The sequence below is a fragment of the Bos indicus x Bos taurus genome, chromosome 11 (genome assembly GCF_003369695.1).
Source record: "Bos indicus x Bos taurus breed Angus x Brahman F1 hybrid chromosome 11, Bos_hybrid_MaternalHap_v2.0, whole genome shotgun sequence".
NCBI lineage: Eukaryota > Metazoa > Chordata > Mammalia > Artiodactyla > Bovidae > Bos > Bos indicus x Bos taurus.
In genome coordinates, this window is record NC_040086.1 from 80,116,415 (window position 1) to 80,132,349 (window position 15,935).

Below are 15,935 nucleotides of genomic sequence, written 5' to 3' on the forward strand. Positions count from 1 at the left end.
TTCAACCATGATTTCTACAGAATTCTGCTTGTTTTTGTTGCTATGTCATGTCCTACTCTTTTGTGACCTCATGGCCTGTAGCCTGCCAGGCTCCTCTGTCCATGGGATTTCTCAGGCAAGAACACTGGAGCGGGTTCCCATTTCCTTCTCCAGGAGATCTTCCCGACCCAGGGATCGAATTCGTGTCTCCTGAATTGGGAGACAGGTTCTTTACCATTGAGCCACCTGGGAAGCCACTCATATAAGGATGTAAATGTTCCCTGCTTTTTAATAAGCTGCTGTTTAGTGATAGAGAGCCAGAGATTTTTATAATAAATAACTTAAAAGTTGGAGACATTAAATGTTCTTCAAAAACATTTGGAAGGTTTGGTAAAATATAGTTGATTTATTTTCATATTTTAACTACAAAGTGTAACCACTGTGTATCAAACTCTTGGTTAAAACATATATGAACCATCTCTAATTTAATTATGACGTATTCTCAATATGGAAATTATAATTCTGTGCTCTCTCTGCAGTGGATACATCTAGCAATGTCTGAATATAATGTTTGGTTGTCACATCTGGGGTTGGAGGAGAGAGTGCTGCTGGCATCTGGTGGGTAGTGGCTAGAGATGCTGTTAAATATCCCACAATGCCAAAGATAGCCTCTCTCCAACAAAAACTGATGTGACTCAAGATGTTGGTATTGTCCATATTAAAAAAGAATCCTGTGAAATACTTGTTAGAACCTATAAGGACTTTAAAAATAGCAGTTAATCATATGAATTAATGTCACTTGCTCATTGATTGAAGGCCTCTCTAGTGGCTCAGTGGTAAAGAACCCACCTGCCAATGCAGGAGATGCAGGTTCAATCCCTTGGTCGGGAAGATTCGGTGGAGAAGGAAATGGCAACCTACTCCTGTATTATTGCATGGACAGAGGAGCCTGGCAGGCTACAGTTCATGGGGTCTCAAAGAGTTGGATACAACTTAATGACTGAGCATGCTCTTACTCATTGATTGAAATTAACATTTAAAATTGTACTTTCTATAACTTTTTTCATTGATGGCACTGCTGATCTTTCTCCTGCTAACAAACAGTTGGATGATTGTAGTGATTGAATTAGATTGATTGTTTTCTCTCATTTTTTAAAATTCATAGACAGCAGCAGAAGTTGGAATAATTGAGAGTATTCAGCTCAAAAACTTCATGTGTCATTCGATGCTTGGACCCTTTAAGTTTGGTTCTAATGTCAACTTTGTTGTTGGCAATAATGGAAGTAAGTGCTTTTGCCTTCCTTCTTCTTTGACTTTGAGCAGTACATTGAAGTCAGAATGCTTTAACTTTTTTAAATAGGTGCCTATTAGTGCTGATACAGCTAAGTTTTAGATCTCTGGTTTGTGGTCATGAATTTTTCAGTATTTGCTGCCAGTCTACACTTTAAGAAAATAATGAATTAACTCTGGGTTCATTATGCAAGAGGAATAAACCTTTCTTTCATGTTGTTTTGCCACTTTATTTTTTTAATTAAAGGATAATTGCTTTAAAGAATTTTGTGGTTTTCAATCAAACATGAACAAGAATCAGCCATAGGTACACCCATGTCCCCACCCCTCTCTCCCAAATCTCCCTTCCAACTCCCTCCCAATCCCATTCTTCTAGAATGCGTAGTGATTTGAATCTATGTACCTTGGAATTCATACCATAGAAGAGTGGGCAAGCTATCCTCATTGCCGTTGAGACAGTCCTGTGTCTTGTATCTATTAAATGTTGTAACAGCATGAATGAAGTGCCATGGGAATCCAAACAAGAAAGAAATGAATTCTCACTCATGTGGCCAATGAAAGCTTTAAAAAGAGATGGTGTTTGTGGTGGTACTTGAATAAAAATGAAAGATCTTTTAGATCTTCTGGGGAAGAAGTAGCTGAGACATAGAGGAATACATAGGAGTTGGAAAGACGAGTTAGGCAGCCTTTGTGGTGAACCATGTTGGCTGCTTAACTGAGCCAGTAGAGAGGGAGAGGAGCTTGCCAGGGTCCAGGGATGGTGGTCGTGCTAGAACATGGAACTAGTACAGATAGCCCCGTGGTCTGTTTAGTTGTTCTTTGTTTTCCCTCCTCTGTTAGTTCAAGAGGAAAGTGTTTTCAGAAGGAGAGAATAGACAAAAGGACCAGAGCTATGGGGAGGTCAAACAGGACAAGTAGTAAAGACAGACCGGTAGGTTCTGCAGTTAGAGCTTAACATTCGAAATAGTGAAGGTGTTAATCTAATGCAGGTGGTGGAAACTGTGAATTTGGAAATGAAGAAAAAGGAGAGAGTTAGTATAGGAACTCAAAAGACATCCCAGGAACTAAATTGGGTTAACTCTTGTATACTTGGTTTAATTTAGAGTATGTTGTGAAAGATGATGAGTTAATAAGAGTTGATCTCTTTGGTTGATTGTGGAGTTGAGAAAATGGTTATCATATTCTGGGTAACTGTTACAGATTTTGCTGTTTTAGCTTGCGATATTTTTTGTCTGTTAGGAGTAAAAAAGTATACTCTTTAAAGAGTGAGCAAATGAATAATACTCAAATTAGGAATAATAATTGTCAAAATATCGCAAAATATACAAAATCTGTCTATACGACTGGTAGTTTTTCATATTTAAATTCATTTATTCAGCAAATATGTGAGTGCCTATTATGGGCTTATATTGGAGATAGCCACTGAGTTAAGGTAAGGTCCTGTCCCTGTGGAGCTTGCAATCAGGGTCAAAAATAGTTTTGGGCTTCTGAGAATTTATGGGAAAAGAAAAATCCTAATTTTAATTAAATTAGGATGTAAGAAACATTAGATGAGTTAAATGTATTTGGGTTAATTAGAAAGATAAGTTCATTTAATATCTGACAGGTCAAGATGATACTGTAAATTTTAGGTTGGAAAGTTATCAACCAGTTTTTTCCATTTCTGGCAAAAATTTGATTCCTGAAATATATTGATTTTTTTTTTCTAATAGCAGCAGCTAAATATTTCATGATATATACAACTTTTTGTTTTTGGCACTGGAAGAAAACTATAATTGAAGTGTAACACTTCCTTTCAGGGTTAGACTATTTCACATCTTCTCTGAGAAATATTTTTACATCAAATTGTAGAAATCATAGTTCTCCCTCTCTAATGCATGTGATTTCTTCAACACCTGTTATTTAGGTGGCAAGAGTGCGGTGCTCACAGCTCTCATAGTTGGTCTTGGTGGAAAAGCTATCACTACTAATCGAGGATCTTCTTTAAAAGGTTTTGTGAAGGATGGACAGAAGTAAGTGTTGGCTTTCTACGTGTATCTTTCAGTTCTTTAATAAGAAGCAGCTTTAGATTCCCAATTCATGTAGACATTGTCAGAAATGAATTGGCTTCCTGGAAGTGGAACAGAGGTGTCAGGTGTCATATCTTTTCATTCCTTTCTCTTCCCCACTGTTGCCTCTTTATCTCTCCTGACAGAATGCTTATGTCACTTAATGCCATGCACCTCCCCCAGACACTTGTTTCCTTTACCTTTATGGAAGAATGAGGAGTGATAAATTTGTGTACTTCCATTTAAAGGAATATTTATGAACATGGGACTTTAAATTTTTTTGGCCGCATAGCATGCAGGACCTTACCCCAACCAGGGATCGAGCTGCTGCCCTCTACAGGAAGTGCAGAGCCTTATCCACTGGACCACCAGGACTTCTCTGGCTCTTGTCCCAAATCCAGCTTCAGCAAGTACATGTTGATACCACGTGAGCTAGAGCAGAACTAGTAACGAGTCAAGGTGTCCCTAAACAGAACTCCAACTCTCTTAAGAATTCAAAAAAAAGTATTCCATTCTGTCTCTCATTTTGTATGCTTTACTCAGATGGTTCACCAGTGAATTTGGTGTGAGGGCTATAATCATAAACCTCTTTGTGGTTCATCCTGACCTTTGTGAATGGTTATATAACAACCATGTGTGGCTTTATGTTTGTGTTTCTTTCACTGAATGTTTGTGTTACATTCACCGTCACCTAACTGTATATTAATTGCCTGGTTTGCATCATCGTAGACTCGTGGCCCTTTGTCCATTAGGAGCTCTTGTCAGGCTGATATCCTTATTCTTTTTAGTTCAGCCTCAGAAAACCCTGACGGGATCCTCATTTCTCCTATGAACTGGATGTCCTAGACTCTGTCATCCCAGCTCCCACAGTGAGGCGTCTCCCACTGCTTGTTTCTCCCTCACATACTCGGTGCCCAAGGACTTCTGGAACTTTGATAATTAACAGTGATTGTCTTTTTGTCCCCCTTGTAACTGACTTTCCTTCTGCTCAGTGTTATATCGATTTAACTTCCCCCATTTTCCATTTGATTTCTAAAAAACAGAATGGGGACGTGATGTGAATCAGGATTGCAGGTTTCTTATGTATTTCTCAGAAACCTTAGGAATCTTACCCCTAAAGCTAAGGTTCCAAGTGGACTTAGGAAGAGGAAGGAAAAGATACACAGAAAATTGTTTCCCGTGCTGTATGGCCTTGGAAAGGAACTACTTGAAAACAATTCTCCAGCATGTTTTCTGCCTCTCCTGACTGTATTTGGGCTCCAGTCTGGCAAGGTCTTCTCTCCCACAGTCTCCAAAGAAAATAATGTCTGAAGTCAAAAGTTAGCTATTTGAACACTTCAAAGTTAATGGTCTCAACTGTGTTTCAGTTCAAGTTATCCAAATATTTACCTAGTCTACCTAGCTGGATAACCCATTGATCTTTCACATAGAAACCTCAGGAAGAAATTTTTTATTCTGTACCATTAAATGTTTTATGTCTCCATTAAAGATTAAAAAATTTTTTTCCATATGAGAAGTACCTAGACCCAAGCAGAAGCTTCTTTCTGAGATTTGTCCTTGGAATGCCATTAAAAAAAGAAAGATGGATAAAGGCTAGTTTGTACAAATCACCACCATTGAAGGACACAGCTGCCTGTAGATAGGAACATTAAAATATTTTAAACAGAGGTAATAACAGCTAAAAGCTTTGACCTGAGCTCAGTCTGCTTTGTACTGACCTTGTCTGAAAAAGTAGCTAAAAACAGCTTTTCCAAACCCATTCCTACTCCTCTTGTCCTTGTCTTCCTCATTTAAAACACTCGGTGGCTATAAAATTTCTCTAATTTTATAATCTCTGATTCTGTTACCACTTTTTTTTTAAACAGAATTAGCTCCCTGAGTATTATCTTTTTGTTTTGTGTCTAAAATCTGTGTGGCTATTCCATCGTTCTGAGGGTGCCTGTCATTCAGGCACAGGTTTAAGGTGGTCCTCAGGACTCCCCCTCCCCCCATCTGAAGCACTCCACTTGTGACACTTGAGCTCCAGGCTGCCTTTGTAGAGGGTTCCAACCTTCCTTAGAGATGCTTACCTAAGATGGTTAGGAGAAGCCAGAGGACTGACTGTGCCTAGAGGCTCTTTACCTGGGGCTCCGCCCTCTGATCATCCAGCGAGGCTTTGCAGTAGTAAAGATATGTCTCCTCCTCTCGGAGAGACCAAAGTCTCAGACCCATAGCCCTTCACATTCTTCAGCAGGTTCAGTTCACTATTCCCTCCCTCAGCCTTCCTAATCCTAGTCCTGGGATCTAGGCACCAGGCCAGTTTTTGACATCAGCTGTAGCATTGGGGGAGTGGGTTATGGAGGGATACTACACATGCCTGATTGATTTAGTCAAGTTTACAGAACGTACTGCAGATTAGCTAGCCACCCAGAGAAGGAACAGGTGTGTCCTTATTCTACATGGCATTTTCCATGTTCCTTGTGCCTCGTTTCCATCAATACACAATGCTGGAGTCACCTCTGTACAGATAAGGGTCTCCTGAAGCCAAGAAAGAAGCCACAGCCCCCTGGAGAAGGAAATGGCAACCCACTCCTGTATTCTTCCCTGGGAAATCCCACAGACAGAGGAACCTGGCAGGCTATAATCCACCGGGTTGCAAAAGACCTGGACATGACTTAGTGACTAAACAACCGCCACCCTACATTCTCTGCACTTCAGTTGCGTTTTCCTTTGGGGACCTCCAACATGCACTTCCCTTTTCCACTGTAAGTAGCATTAGCGGTCCTGTGCTCTTTCTACATCATCTTCCTTCATGGCCCACCTCCCTGGTGATTGTAAGCCACACTTCCCAAGTTTGTAACCTTTATATGTGCAGGTGTATAAAATAAGACATATATGTGGAGAAGCACACAAAAGTAAAAAAAAAAAAAAAACTTCAGGTTTCCCTTCTTACCAGGACCAGAGATATGTGCCATCTGTTGTTCTGGGTTTGAAAATGGTAACCTCTTACATTTTTCCTCTTTCACTGTTGTTCCTTTCTTTTTCTGTTTTAAGCCACTTGGATCTTTTCTTATCATTGGGGATTTTCTGTGACTTATTTATTAATTACTTTCACAGTCCCTCATTGCTACAGCATCAAGAGGTAAATGTCTGATAAAGCTGTATTTTCCTTGTTCTCATATTTTATGGCCACATTGTGTCCCATTCTCTTCTACCCACTTTGACATGGGCCTTCTCTCCTTCATCCCATGTATAGGATTTGCTTAGCTAGTTTTTAATTATTTTTATCCCGAGAAAGTTGTTCGGTGCATAGCTATAGATTCCGTGTGTTGTAGAAGGTCAGTTCTGGATCCTGTAGCCATCTTGAACCAAAACCCCTAGAAATTCTAATTTTGACAGGAACTTCAGTGACTTCTTTGTGGGAGTGACATCTTATATGAGAAAATAGTTTTTGTTAAAAAGAGCTTTATTATAGCATTTTCATAAATTTCACTTGTCAAAAGTGTATAGTTTGAGTTTTAAATATGTAAAAATCTTCATGATGATAAATAAAAAGTAGTTTTTGGATCCCCCCCAAAAAATGAAGCCACAGCCTTAGGGCGGCACTGCGTATGCTTGTGGTGTGTGCGCGCTCGTGTGCTGTCATTCTGGAGGAGCTCTCCCTGATCGTTCCTCTTCTCACTGAAGGGTCTCTCTAGGGACAGACACTGGGCTCTATGGCTCTTGACCCAAATTCCACACCAGCCACGTTAGTAGGTGGGGAGACAGCAGTCAGTCCCAGAGCAGGTATTCTGTTTCCTTATATAGGTTTTCTGAGCAGTCATTATGAAGGGTATTTTTTGTAAGCCTTAAATGTTTTTAAATAACTTGCCTTTCTTATGAATTCATATGGTAGTGGGATATAAGTGTCTACAAAGCTCTCACAATAGTAAAAATAGCTTTCAAATGCAAGGAGTGGCCCAGAAGGAAAATAAAGTTGGTATTTGCAAATCAAGGGAGGTATCACTTTATTTTTAAAAATGTTTTCATGAGTTACAAATATTTTTGGCTTTATGTTGTAGGCCAGATACCTTTCTCCTATCATAGATTTTAGCTGATAGTTTTCAACCTTGACTTTTCATTAGAATTACCGCAGAGTGCTTTAAAAGCTCATTAATTAGAACTTTTCAGGAGCACATCTGTCTTAGTTAGATACTGATTGCTATTTCCGGTTAAAAACGTACACACCCCAAGCCACTCAGGGTATCTTGAGAAGAGATAGATCATAAAGATGTAGGATGTATATCTTGGAAGCTGCAGGGAGGAAGCATAATTGGATCAGGAGTGACTGGAACTGAGAAACTGAGAACCAAAGATCGTCGCTCTCTGGGTCTTTCTGTTCTGTGTCTCTGGCTCTTTGTGTCTGTTTCTGGATCTGTGTCTTCCTTCCTTCGTCAGGCTTATGCTTACAGCTCTTCCTTTCCACTACTTCCCTCCCTCTCCTCAATGGCTGCACTTTTTTAAAAACATTTTATTTTATATTGAAGTATAACTGATTAACAACGTTGTGGTAGTTTCCAGTGCACAGCAGAGGGACTCAGCCATACATATACATGTGTCCATTCTCCCCCAAACTCCTCTGCCATTCAGGCTGCCACATCACATTGAACAGAGTTTCCCATGCTGTACAGCATGCCCTTCTTGGTTATCCATTTTAAATATAGCAGTGTGTACATGTCCCTGACTATCCCTTTCCCCCACCCTTCCCTCCTGGTAACCATCAATTCATTCTCTAAACCTTATTATCTTTTCTTACTGCTATGTGGCAAAAGTTCTGACTTACCCTTTCTGTGAGAGTGTAATCCTTTGTGGGGGGAGGAAGGGGTCCAGACTTCAAACAGATGTTGCATTTTAAATCCAAGCCTCTACAAGCCAGACATTCACCTGTCACCATACTTACACATGTATCCATTCTCCCCCAAACTCCCCTCCCATCCAGGCTGAGCGGCCTTCTCTTCTGTGCTGTACTCTCCCGCCTTCCCTCTTCTTACAGGCATGCAGGTGTGTGACTATTTTTACCTACCCTGGAGCCTGTGTGCTCTTTCTTAGTCTTCTTGCTATTCTGTATCTCCTTGTTCATGTGTGTGGGGCTGCCCTTGAAAGGAAGTGCTCTTGAGTTCTCTATGTCTCTGATTCATGGCCAGTATCCGTGATTCAGTGTCGTTCTCTGTCCAGGTGGTTTCCCAAGAACTTAACTGTTCTATGTTCTGCTTCTCTCTGTAGTCTCTGCAGACTTTGTACTTGTCAGAACATAGCGCCCCAAATTGATCTCTAGTCCCAGAGTCCTCAGAACTTTGTAGCTCCAAGGAATTACCTCCTTAACGCTTGATTGAGTCTGAATTTGAGTTTGTTTTTAAAACTTGTGATTTTAAAATAATTTTAGATTTACACAAGTGCTGCAAAGCTAGTACAGTTTTCCTATAGCCTTTACCCAATTTCCTTTAATGTTGACATCTTAAATACCTGAGGTACTTTTATCAAAGTACTGTGTGGTTAACATTGGTATATTATTATTAACTAGACTACAGACTGTACTTGAGCTTTACTAATTTTTCTTAATTTGAATTTTAAAGAAGAGTATCTGGCTCAGTTACTATCCACTTTCTATATGCTTCCCAAGTGGCACAGTGGTAAAGAATCTGCCTGTCAATGCAAGAGATGCTAGTTCGATTCCTAGGTTGGGAATATCCCCTGAAAGAGGAAATGGCAACCCACTCCAATATTCTTGCCTTGGGAAATCCCATGAACAGAGGAGCCTGGCAGGCTACAGGCCATGGGGTCACAAAGAGTTCGATACAACTGAGCAACTGAACACACACACACATTAACCATGTCTTCTATATTTATCTCAGTCCCTGTGGGAAGGGTTGGGGGCTGCTGAGCCCTCTGTCTATGAGAGCACTTCCCTGCACACATGTACGGGGGGAACAAGAACTGAGCCCCTTCAGGACGTCTACTAAGTTCACAGTGAAATTCATCTTGAGTATTTTTCCCTACATTTCCTGCAAATGGAAGCAGTTTTGGATTATGACTACAAATTGATGAAAACAAGTTTGTTCTGTTTAATATAGCCTTTAATTACCAAAATCAGATTTACATTAAAAGACTTGAGCATTTTTGACAGATACTCATTTTTAACCAGAGAAAATATTGTCTGCTTTTATGTTTGAGGAAATTATATTTATTTATTAATGCTCTTCATTAACTTAAAAAAATTTTTTTCTCCCAGGGCTTATTTTAACAGAATTTAGAGTAGAAAATCAGAGATTGATTCTCTCCTCCCCCATAATATGTTAAAATATACATGGCTATAAATGCTTCAAACTTCTTTTAAACTTTGAAAATAATTCTTTTGTAATACTAATAAAACCTTAGGAAATTTTGAGATTTAGTTTACATTTCTTGATGTCAAATACTTTAGCCTTTTTTGTTGTTGTTGCATAAGTAATAGAAGAATCAAAATTGTTTCCCTTAGTTCTCATCTTCTTAGAAAATATATTATTTCACCTTAATTCTCACTTCATCATTCTTAGACACCTGCTGTCAGGATGATGCTTTATTATGTGATTTAGCATGATATTGATATGCAATATTATTATCCAGGCGGTATAATATTGATTATACATTACAGATAGGAAACTGTGTAACTTACCTACATGACATGAAACAACCAAAACTTAAATGAATTTTGTGAAAATGTATTTCTGTTACGAATAGCATAGTCACTTATTTTGTTATAAAGTTTCTCTTCTCATCTTTGTTGTATGGTATCTTTAATATTATTCTGTAGTAGCCTCTCAGCCATCAACTGCTGATGTAAAGCTACTTTTCCAATGAATTAGCCAAATCACTGAGAGGTTTTGAAAATTACTATAAGTTGGTGTTACAGTTGCCCTGCACATTCCTGTGACTTAGTTTAACCTTATTGCTTTAGTTCAGCAGATATCTCAATAACAATAAGGAACAGAGGGGATGATGCCTACAGAGGAAATGTGTACGGCGACACTATTATTGTACAACAGCACATCAGCATGGATGGAAGTCGATCTTACAAACTGAAGAGTGCAACAGGTTTGTTATGAATTTCTCTTTTATTTTGGAGAACTAATAGTACACATCCAGTTAAAAAGAGGTCATTGATTGTGCTGGTATCACTGGAAGGATACGTCTCATCTCTTGAAACTTCCTTCTTGTAAGAGGATTGGTTGGTTGCATATATGTGCATATACACATGTATGTATACATACATACATATATTACACATTGTTGTATTACCACAAGGGATTCTACAGCAAAAGTTTGAGTAGCAGAATTTGGGTCAGTTTGAAACAGTCTGTGGTATGCCATTTTGATCTTCTTTCACCCCTATAGTTACTATCACATGTGGAAAGAGAAGGTTAGTGAAAGGTGGAAAAGGGCATAAAGGAAGAGGAGGGGAGTATAAAGAGATAGATGAGAAGAAAAAACCAAATGTTTAGCTCTGGAAAGTAGAGAAACGCTGTCACTACATCTTTGTGCTTCTGCCTCCTCTGTACTTGTGTCGTGACTTGTGTTGCCCCAGTTCATTCAGATGTGTGTACCTTCAACGTACCTTTCTTAATGACATCAGGAAAATAGTTAATATTTATATTTATAAATAATTGCTCGTTTTTAAAAATGTATTACTGCCCTAGAAACAGTCTGATCATTTTGTGTTTCTCATAACTAGGTGCTGTGATTTCTACTAAGAAAGAAGAACTGATTGGAATTCTTGATCATTTTAACATTCAGGTAATTTCTAAATCTGTGTTTCAGATTAATAAATACAGCTGGCTACTTTTTTGTGTGATTTCATTTGTGGTATAGAAAGAATTTGAATGGCCTCATATGAGTAAATTGACCACAGGAAGAATATATTTAACTATTGTTAGTAAGCTTCTAATGCATCAGGTACCTTCAAGACATAACATCTTTAATTTGATAGAACATATAAGAATATCTTGTCTATATTAATATATGCTAAAATTTATGTTAAAAAAATGTACGTAATAAAGTTTCTTGGCTTTCTGCTGTCCAAGTCAGAATAGCATCATAGTTTCCTAAACTTGGTTGCTAAGTTTCTTTTGTAGAAAGGACATTTATTCTAGAAAGATAAAGAAAACATTTCTTTATATATTTTGGATTTATTTCATCACCTACAGGTGGATAAGATTTGAGTCCATTCTGCTAAGATACTTTGAGCACTTGGAAACGGGGTTCAGATAGTCCGGTAACATTAGCCCTGGAATTGTCTTGGGGGGAATATCTAATCCGGACCCTTTATTCTGTAGATGAGAAACTCGGAGCCAGCAAGAGTAAATGTGCACTTACAGTTGTCTAGGCGTGGTTACTGACAGAGCCTGTAATGGGCCCCAGATATCTCTGTTCAGTTCTAATGCTCTATCCACTGTATCAACTTGCCTTACTCCAGGACTAAGAACACCAAGATTAAACACTAAGGGGAAAAAGCAATTATGTGTCTGGGTCTCTTTCCCAGTTTGGTTTAGAACAAGTTGTCCAGAAAAACTTCCTGTAACGATAGAATGATAGATATTAGGTATTACTGATGTCCAGTGGGGTGGCCACTAGCCGCGCGAGCATCTGAAATGTGTGACGGCTGAGAAATCAAATATTTTATTGTGTTTTACTTAAGCTGAATGTAGCTAGCTGCTTGCATATTGGGCAGCACAGGTTCAGAAAAATAGTGAAATCTGAGGAAAAGCAGATACAGCGTAGAACACAGGCCAGTTTGTTAACTGAAGTCAGCAAAACCGAAAGTTAGAGTTTATGGAATCACAGGTGTTGGGAGAAACTTGAAGGGCATCCAGTGTCGTAACATACCGCATGCTCACGTTGTGTGCAGTCTCCACCACGTGTTCCTTCAGCAGGTGCCTGAGCGGGCGGTGGTGGGAAAATGATCTCTGCCTGAGGCTGCTGACCCATGTAGCTGACTGTATTTATTAAAAAGTTGTTTATGGGAAAAGCTCAATCTCTTTTCTCCTAAGTGCCCACTTCCTTGGGGAATATAAAAACATGTTTCTTTTCTTCTGAAATATTTGAAGATATCATAACTGCTTTAGTCCTCTTCTTACACAATTCAGTTAACTAAAGATTCAAGTTCATTGATCAAAAGTGCGAAAGGTCTAGAGCCACACTGAATATCCAGTAATCACTAATCACGTGTGGATGCGTATTGTGCACTCAGAATGTGGGTAGTCCAGATGGAGGGGTGCTGTAGTGTGAAATGATACACACTGGGTGCTGAAGACTTAATGCAAAGGAGTAACTCAGTTTTCATACTGACTACATGTTGTGCTCAGTCTCGCTCAGTCATGTCCGACTCTTTGTGGCCCCATAGACTGTAGCCTGCCAGGCTCTTCTCTGTCCATGGCATTTTCCAGGCAAGATTGCATGTTAAAATGATAGTATTTTAGATACACTAGATTTAAAATATATTACAAACATCAGTTTCACCTGTTTCTATATTTTTAATGTAGATACTAGAAAGCTTGATTGTGTGTGTCGTTTGCATTGTATTTCCGTTGGATGGTGTGGCCTAGAATTGTCAGAAGAAAGGAGGGTGTTTAATGTCTTTAAGTACCCAGTTGCATTTGTCCATCAAACCTCTTACTTTTTCTCTGAAGTTTACCTGTTTGTGCTTGCCTTTTGCTTACTCCAGGGTCTTGACATATAAGGGTGCCAGATTTTTAAATAATCTCTAGTATAAAAACTAGGAACTCCATTTCAGAGGATGTGGAAAAAAAGAACATGAACTTTGGCAAAGCTGTTAATCCAGAGTTGGTGATAAAATGGCTGTCATTAAAGCTTAGTTTTAAGAAATTAGTTGCTGTGTGAAATTAAGATACCACATAGGCAATTGTCTTAGTTTTAAGAAATTAGATGCTGTGTGAAATTAAGATACCACACAGGCCTTGTTTGGAAGAAAAAAAAGATGACAATCAGAGCCTTAGCTACCTATATAATGAGAAAAATGTAACAGGGATTTCTTTATAACTGCATAAATCTTTTTTATCATCTTGAAAGGGAAGACCCAAAATCTTGCATGAAAGAAAGATTTTCACCAGGAGTATACTAAATAAAGTACAATCAGTATTCTACAGATGGTAAAATAAAGGAGTTACACATTTTTTCATTTCTGCTGATCCTTCATATTTTGTGCTTTACAAACAAGATTATATTCTGACATTATTTCTGACTTTGTTGGCAACGCACTCCAGTATTCTTGCCAGGGAAATCCCATGGACAGAGGAGCCTGGTGGCTACAGTCCATGGGGTTCACATAAAAGTCAGACACGACTTAGTTACACAAATTAATACCAAAGATATAAGTGGGAAATGACTGTGAATCTTTTTGAAACAAGTAGGAAAAAAAATTCTTAATTCCTCATGAAGAAATAACAGGAAATAAGAAATCTGAAGAAATGCTGTACAAAAAATAAACAATACTTGTCATTTTAATTCTGATGAGAAGTAATGGAGTCGGACTTTTTGTATTTAGTTGGAGGAAGTAATTAACTTGCCTGAGACTACACAGAATGTTCAGACAGCCAAATAAAAGCCCAAGTCAGCTGCTTACACGCTAGAGAACTTCCAACTTTGTAATCTGATGGTTAACCAGTAGCACAGGAGTGGTATCTATAAAACAGGTGGAAGGAATGAAAACTTTCTAATAAAAACACTTGTTTAGAAAGTTCTTATATCCTTATGTAATGGGAGAATATTTAATTTTGGCTGTAGTATTTTTAATTGGAGGATAATTGTTTTACAGTGTTGTGTTGGTTTCTGCCATACATCAACATGAATCAGCCTTAGGTGTAGTATTTGTTTCACTACCATGAAATTTTGAAATATTTTCTTTTCATTAAAAGTTTCTAAGATTTTCTTTTTGTGTATTTAATGCTCTAACCTCCAGCTAGTACCTAGCCTTCCTGATGGAAGCATAGGTCACTTATAATGGATATCTTAGTTCAGTTCTCCTTAAGGCATTAAAATGAAATATTTAAAGATAATCTTTTGTTTGTTTGTTTGTTTCAGGTAGATAATCCGGTTTCTGTTCTAACACAAGAGATGAGCAAGCAGTTCTTGCAGTCTAAAAATGAGGGAGACAAGTACAAAGTAAGAAGCACTGAAATAAACATAAACCTACCTAAAAAAGAAGACATTTATAAATTAAGCATGTATACTGAGCATTAATCTTGGTCATATAGTAAATACCAAGTATTTTTTTAAGCCACTGTATAAGGTAATATTGTATGACTAATTTAGAAAATTAAGGTGGAAGTATAATTTTACTGATAAATCCTTGCTGGGACTTTTTTGGCTTTTAATTCTGAGAGTGAATTCTAAAACTTATATTTGTAGAAATAGAAGGGAATGAGTGACCGTATATACATAATAACTTTTAAACATTAGGTTATTTAGTACTCTTTAAAAAGCCAACAAAATATATGACTACTACTGCAGCTTGCAGTGTGAATTTTGAATGGTTTTGGTGTTTGCTATGCTAAAAAATTATGTGCATTGAGATCAAGGATACGAATGTTTTCTCTGTTTTAACATTCGCTTAAATAATGGAAGAACAGTGAAAATGAGAATTCAGAATGGTATTATCTTCACACCAAATGAGTTTTCTTTCACAAGGCTTTAAGAACTTTTGCAAGTAAACATGTATGTTTGAATGTAGCACTTTAAGTAAATTTGTATACATAAATAAAATGTGTTCTTTTGTGTTTGTGTTTAGTTTTCAGAGACCAGATTCTTTTTTTTTCATAGTCACATGGAAGTTTACAAACTCCTAATTATATTTTTCTTGTTTATTTAGTTCTTTATGAAAGCAACCCAACTTGAACAAATGAAGGAAGACTATTCATACATTATGGAAACAAAAGAAAGAACAAAAGAGCAGATAAATCAAGGAGAAGAGGTTTGTAAGCACTTAATGCAATTGTTTTTTGAAATCAGTCAAATTCTTACACCAGGTAAATGGTATTATAAAATTATATACCGATGTATCTATATATGTGTACCTATATAAAAATAGTAACATTTTTGTGTGTTTTTTACCTTCAGGGTATGTATTAGCCTTTGCTTTTTTTGTTTTATAATAATGGGTATATCCATGTCTTAATCATAGACTGGAGGGCAGGGCAGTATCTAACCTACTTATCCCTTGCTGTATGGCTAGTTGCTTCCATAATAATGTGTCACTAATTCCCACTGGGCAGTAGTTTAAAAACTATATTTCTTTTGATGGGAAAATAAGCAGGAGCCTCAGCTGGTATTTAACATAATATGCATTTATAATTGGAGAAGGCAGTAGCACCCCACTCCAGTGCTCTTGCCTGGAAAATCCCATGGGTGGAGGAGCCTGGTAGGCTGCAGTCCATGGGGTCGCTAAGAGTCGGACACGACTGAGCGACTTCCCTTTCACTTTTCACTATCATGCATTGGAGAAGGAAATGGCAACCCACTCCAGTACTCTTGCCTGGAGAATCCCAGGGACGGGGGAGCCTGGTGGGCTGCCGTCTATGGGGTCACACAGAGTTGGACATGACTGAAGTG

General features: G+C 38.1%; 1 protein-coding gene across 1 annotated transcript in view; it reads left to right on the forward strand.

The window, feature by feature from the left end:
* Positions 1–15,935, forward strand: part of SMC6 (structural maintenance of chromosomes 6) — a 75,110-nt gene that overhangs the window by 14,401 nt on the left and 44,774 nt on the right. Inside the window, exons 3-8 of the mRNA XM_027556019.1 lie at positions 1,145–1,262; positions 3,176–3,281; positions 10,270–10,406; positions 11,044–11,105; positions 14,409–14,489; positions 15,196–15,297. Coding sequence (XP_027411820.1) covers positions 1,145–1,262; positions 3,176–3,281; positions 10,270–10,406; positions 11,044–11,105; positions 14,409–14,489; positions 15,196–15,297 — 606 coding nt within the window. The remainder of the gene's footprint in view (positions 1–1,144; positions 1,263–3,175; positions 3,282–10,269; positions 10,407–11,043; positions 11,106–14,408; positions 14,490–15,195; positions 15,298–15,935) is intronic.